The 5,831-nt window shown below is 34.1% G+C and overlaps 1 protein-coding gene across 1 annotated transcript; it reads right to left on the bottom strand.

Annotated features, from left to right (window-relative positions):
- Positions 1–1,599: 1,599 nt before the first annotated feature.
- Positions 1,600–4,418, bottom strand: LRP1 (Lateral root primordium (LRP) protein-like protein). Its single transcript, XM_016311270.3, has 2 exons — positions 2,693–4,418; positions 1,600–2,299 (listed from the first exon to the last, which is right to left on the bottom strand). Exons 1-2 carry the CDS (start codon positions 3,480–3,482, stop codon positions 1,899–1,901), a joined length of 1,191 nt encoding a protein of 396 aa, XP_016166756.3. The 5' UTR covers positions 3,483–4,418; the 3' UTR covers positions 1,600–1,898.
- Between the last annotated feature and the right edge of the window lie 1,413 nt (positions 4,419–5,831).

Here is a 5,831-nt window from a genome sequence, read left to right as displayed (position 1 = left end):
GATGATAAGATGAAATAATGAACCCGTATACCAATACCAAGCAACATCCATGATAATCAACATACACAAAAACACATGATAACTGATAATAATATATATAGTTTACAAAAAAGTAGTGGTATTATTTTAAATGTGGTATTATGGCCATATTTCTAAAAGAAAGCAGCACACACATTGCTGGTTAAAGCAAAGCATCATGAAACACAAAACTAATGCAGCAAAAGAGGCATGAATCAGAGAAAAGAAAAAAAAAAATCAAAACGTGGCCCTCACAAGCAAGATGAATGGTTATATGTCTAGAAATAATACACACAAACCCTTTTTAAATAATGAAGAAATAGTTGACACTAGAAAGAGGCAAAGGACATCACAGCTTAGAAAACTATTCAAAAACTTATTTATTTTGCGTTTTCATTTTCTGGTTTTAGAATTTTGTACTGGAAAAAGAACTGTTAAAACAAAAAAAAAAAATTCTCATTTTCTATTTTCACCACTTGTTTTCATTTTTTCTTCTATTTTTTTTTCACAAAATACTAAAAAACAAAATAAAAATAAAAATAAAAAAATGAACATGCAAATCAAACACACCCTAAAAACCTCTTAAAATAGTATCGTAATCACATACTTGAAAAGAAAAACTAGACACTCTTAGTTGTATTAATATAAAATATAACACTAATCTTGAATACATGTAATATCACTTAATACCAAAAGATATCTTCATCAATGTAATGTTAGATAGTACACATTAGAAGATTTAAATAGAGATGAAGATGAAGAGTAAAAATGTGTGAATCAAATAAAGAAACAAGTTAAGGGTACACGGTGTCTTGATGAATGCAGAAACTTTTGCAGGTTGCTTACGGATCAGAGATAGATGTGAAGACCCTATAAACTATAGACCCCGAAAACGACAGCCATATATGATGGTGACGTTACAACTACTTCTCATGCTCTAAGTCTAAAGCACTACCCAACTATTAGTAAAACTAAAACCCCTACATCAAATAGTAGTAGAACTCTATAAACTTTTTAAATAATTCAATACTATATGCTATATATTATTGCTAAGGTCACAATATAATAATATATTATTAGAATAATATATAGAGAAGAGAACAATGAACATGGTAAAGATATTAATTAGTGCATTCTGCTGGAAGAAGAAATAAACAATAAGCATAAAATACTATGATTTAAGACTTCATCATTGTCACATGCATTTATTTAACATTGTAGATAATACTATATGTTTATGGGTATTACACACTGTAGATTTCACCTATGACAAAACTAAGAAAAACAAAAGCAAATAATAAATATAGTAAAGTAAAAAAAACAAAGGCCCTATTAATTAGTTTCAGAAAGGAGTAAAATAATGATAATAATGATAATTTAAGATTGAATAACTAGTAGTAGAGACTAGTTAAAACAAGATTAATCATCAATGCTCCTTTTCTTTTTTTTGGTTCCTACTTTCAGGTTAATTTGGTACATCAACCATATATCTTTTAAGACATAGATCATCTCATGAAATGACAAATTAAAAGGGTGAAGAGAGAAAGAATAGAAACCAAAATAACTAAAAGTGGAAGAAGATGATGATGCAAGAAAGAGTGACATAGGTGGAAAGAAAAAAGGGAGATTAAAAAAAATACAAAGCCTACAAAGAAAGAAAGAAAAATCAATAGATCAGACTAATAATAATACCACCCAATCCCCAAACTCTTTCTTGAGAATAATATCTAATAAGCAAAAAGAAGAAAGAGAATTGAATTAGAGACTACAATAAAATAAAGTTAAATTAAGCCCTTTTTTTTAAGTGCCATATACTAATATTTTGCACTTAGAAATGAAAACAAAAAAGAAAGACACAACAAAGTTCATAATATATATAATCAATTTATTGGATTACCATAGGTTGAACCTCCCAGTAACCCCCCAACACCACCACCACCACCACCACCTGAAGCTGCATAAACATCAGAAGGATCAAGCATTGGGGAGGATGATGAAACCCCATTTCTACCACCACCGCCGCTGCCACCGCCGCCGCCACCACCTAAATGGAGCTCAGAAAGATTAGGATACACATTATTGTTACTATTATTGCTATCTCTATTACTATGATTCTGATGGCCTTGATCATAGAGAAAGCCTTTGAAGACACGGCCACCGATCTTCACAACGGCTTGATATGCATACTCATCTTGTTCATCGTCCACTGACGTGACTCTCACACACTTGAACACTGCTGGTGCTCTTATTTGACCAGGCAATTTCTCCTTGAAACTCGCATCTGCAATTCCAAACCATACTCCAACCTCAAATTTCCGTTCATCATAAACATACAAATAAAAGTACTAATACTAACTTGACCCTAATGCTTTAACATTATTAGCACTGGTACGATCTCACCATCACCATAACAACAAAGGTATAACAAAAAGTAGTTACTTCCACGAAGACGATTCGGTCAAACATGTCAACCATTAATGGTTCATACTTCACAGTATCAACTTCGTAATGTTTTCGTGGCAGTAAACACCGCAATAAAAAGTAGGTTATCATTGCATGAAGTTATGCATAGTTTGGTGTTCCAAATTCATGGTATTAGATCCCTAATATCTAACATAGTTGGGTTAAAAATCCCGCCATGAAATTAAAAAGCGAAGGAAGGAAGAAGAGAAACCTTGATGGCTAGAATAAGTGTCGAAGCTTCTAGGAGGAGTGGTGTTGGAAGTTGAAGTGTGAGAATTTGTTGTTGTCTGTGAAGAAATCAACCGAGGTTTCTTGGCGCCGGAAGTTGAACCGCTGGAACCGGCAACCGCAGCGGCCGTCGACGGAGTCGTGCCAGTGATGAGCTGGCGCTCCCTCCGGCGCGCAGCTGGAACCCACGTGCTCTTCACGTGAGTAGGGCAATCAAAACCCCTACTCTTGCAGCAAGTTCTGCACCTCCTATGTGCACAATCCTTCTTCGCTTGGTTCCCGCAATCTTGACACGTGGTTGTTCCACCGCCGCTGTTGGAAGCACCGCCATCGCCGCTGCCGCTTCCGCTGCCTCCACCGGGAACCAAATTGGCTCCGATATTGTGGTCTATAAAACCCTGCTTCTTCAGGTACTGATGATGATGCGGTTGTTGTTCCTGCCAGAATTGAATTCCGCCTCCGGTAGTACCTCCGGAGGCGGCGGTTCTGGCTCTTCCGGTGAGAATATTGTCCTGATCGAGACACGGCGTTGCAGTGAGGAGAGGGATGACACCGACTCCAACTCCAACGCCGAGTGCAGTTGCGGGATTGTTGGAGGAATTGTTGCTGAGATGGTGAAGATCGGAGGAGGACAAGACGGCATCGTTGTGGTGGTGGTGGTGGTGGTGGAAGGAGGAGGCCGGAGCGACGACGAAGACGTCGCGGAGTCCAACCATTCCCGGAGGCATGTCGGGAGGTGCGAGGCCGTAGTTGAGGGACCTGGAAGGCCACATTCCTTGAGGTGCGGCGGCGGTGGGTCCGGCGGTGGTAGGGGGTCCCGCATTGAAACCGAGAGAGAGGTCGTCGACGGGAGCAGCAACTCTGGCGGAGGAAGAAGGGGCTGACCAGTCTGCGAAGGCTCCAGAATCTGATGGCAACCTCCTTGTAGTAGCCACAACTGATAAGCCTCTCTCTCTTTCTCTCTTTATATTTATATATGCAGGTTACGTGTTTGTGTAAATGTCTCTGTGTGTGTGTTATTGTTATTGTTATGGTTCTCCGGGAAGAGAAAGAAGGAAGGAAGGAGGGGAAGAGAGAAGGAGGAACAAGGTTAGGTTCTGAATGTGCAGGTTCTTCTGTTGGTTCTGTTTGGGGTTCTGATGCTGCTGCTTCTGCTTCTGCTTCTTCTGCTGCTGCTGCAATTGTGGCTACTACTACTACTCTCACTTTGGCTTTTTTCAACTCTCACCCAATTCAATTTTAATATATTTAATTCTAAAAGAGAGAGAAAATGCAATAACGACCTTTCTTTCTTTCTTTCTTACTCTGTCAACACAACACACCCACACCCTTTTTCTTTTCTTCTCTCTCTCTCTCTCTTAGCTCTTCAACTTCAGCTTCAACTTCATCATACCGTTACCATCACCATCAACACCCTCCTTCTTCTTCTTCTTCTTTGTATTTATTTATGTCTTGCTCTCAAAACTTTTCAGCTTTCACTCACACAAACACAAACAGCACACTTGAATCTCTCTCTCTCTCCAATTATAGGCGTAGGAGTAAAAGTAGAAGTCTAGATAGGTAGCACAATAGGAAAATGAAGAAGAAGAGAGAAAAAAGAAGAGAACAAATAAGAGTGGTTGTTATTGGTGGTGTGTGTAGTGAAGAAGGGGGAAGAAGGGCATAAAGAGTTTTGTTCTCTTGTTTTTGTAGTTTTATGGACTCTTCTTTCTCTCTCTCTTTCTCTCAAGCCTCAAACACTCACATGGCGCCACTCATTACTTGTGGGCTCGGCGCGTATACTTCACGACCGCGCGTCCTTCCTTCTTCACTCGTAATCAATATTCCTACTAACACTTGTAATCTTAGGTCATTGCTAGGTGTATTTACTATTATTTACTTCCTATTTTTTTTTTCAATTTAAAATGATAATAAAAATAATTACATTATATTTTTATTATTCTTTTTTGTTTTTTTATAAAATTTTGGGAATAAAAATATTGAGTATAAAACTTCAAATCTATAATGCATCAAAACAACTGTAATATTTTTTAAAATTAATTTGTTATCAAGAATAAAAAAAAAAACTGATGTGCAGTTAATTTCATGTGAAATTGATAATTGAGAGTTGATTAAATGACAATTTAGTCAAATCATTTAATAATTTTCAACTATCAATTTTATATGAAATTAACTATACTTAAGTTTTCACTAAAAATAAAATATTCTTAGTTTTAAATTTTAAATTTAATATATTAAAATAAAATATAATAAATAAATTTTTTTTATTTATCTAAAACTTATTATTTCTTATTTAATAAAAAATATTTAACAATAAATAAAAAACTGATGGATCAACAATTTTAATTTATGCTGACTAATACTTTTAACTAATAATTTAGCATTATTTTTTAACTAATATTTTTAAATATTATTAATTAATCATTAATTAAAAATAATAAATTATACTAATTTTGTAATATTATTTAGAATAAATATTAATAATTTTTAAAAAAATAACTTCGTTTTTTAAACTAAGTTTAACAAATGAGAAAAATGACAAATAAATTCTTAAAAATTTATATTTTGAATAAATTAGTTTCTAATAAGAATATCAATAAATTTTTTTTTAGGATAAACACACTATTTTTAAATTAGTCTTTATAATTAAGATAAAAATTTTTATTTTAAATTAGTTTCTAGAAAAATATTAATAAAATTTTTAAAAATAAATACACTACTTGTAAATTAATCTTTATTATTAAAATAAAAATATTATTCTGAACTAATTTATTTATATTTATTATTATATAATATTTTATTGATATTTTTTTAAATTAAATTGTCTAAAATATAAATTCTGAACAGTTTATTTGTTATTTTATTTTTAAAAATGATTAAAAAAAAGTTGGGGTTAAATGGATTAAATGTTTGAATAGCATGCATGAAAGGGTATAGTTAGGCGCGTGGGAAGAAACGCGGAGTGGCAGTGATGTAATTTGGGGGAATTGGATTTGAATGTGTTAAGTAGCATTCAGCTATATACTGCAGTCTATGATCGAAGGTGTCATCCATATCTTTTCCTCTTTTTCCTAAGATAGTAGAACTTCCAACCCATATCTATGAATTCTTCTCTTTAGATT

Source organism: Arachis ipaensis, chromosome B7, assembly GCF_059453495.1.
Source record: "Arachis ipaensis isolate K30076 ecotype BB chromosome B7, ASM5945349v1, whole genome shotgun sequence".
NCBI classification, from domain to species: Eukaryota; Viridiplantae; Streptophyta; class Magnoliopsida; order Fabales; family Fabaceae; genus Arachis; species Arachis ipaensis.
This window is presented reverse-complemented; position numbering and strand designations above follow the sequence as displayed.

Coding starts and splice junctions, on each gene's coding strand:
- LRP1 (XM_016311270.3), bottom strand. CDS start 3,482: ATGTGGCCTTCCAGGTCCCTCAACTACGGCCTCGCACCTCCCGACATG. Junction 2,300..2,692: donor CACTTATTCTAGCCATCAAG/GTTTCTCTTCTT, acceptor TTGGAATTGCAG/ATGCGAGTTTCAAGGAGAAA.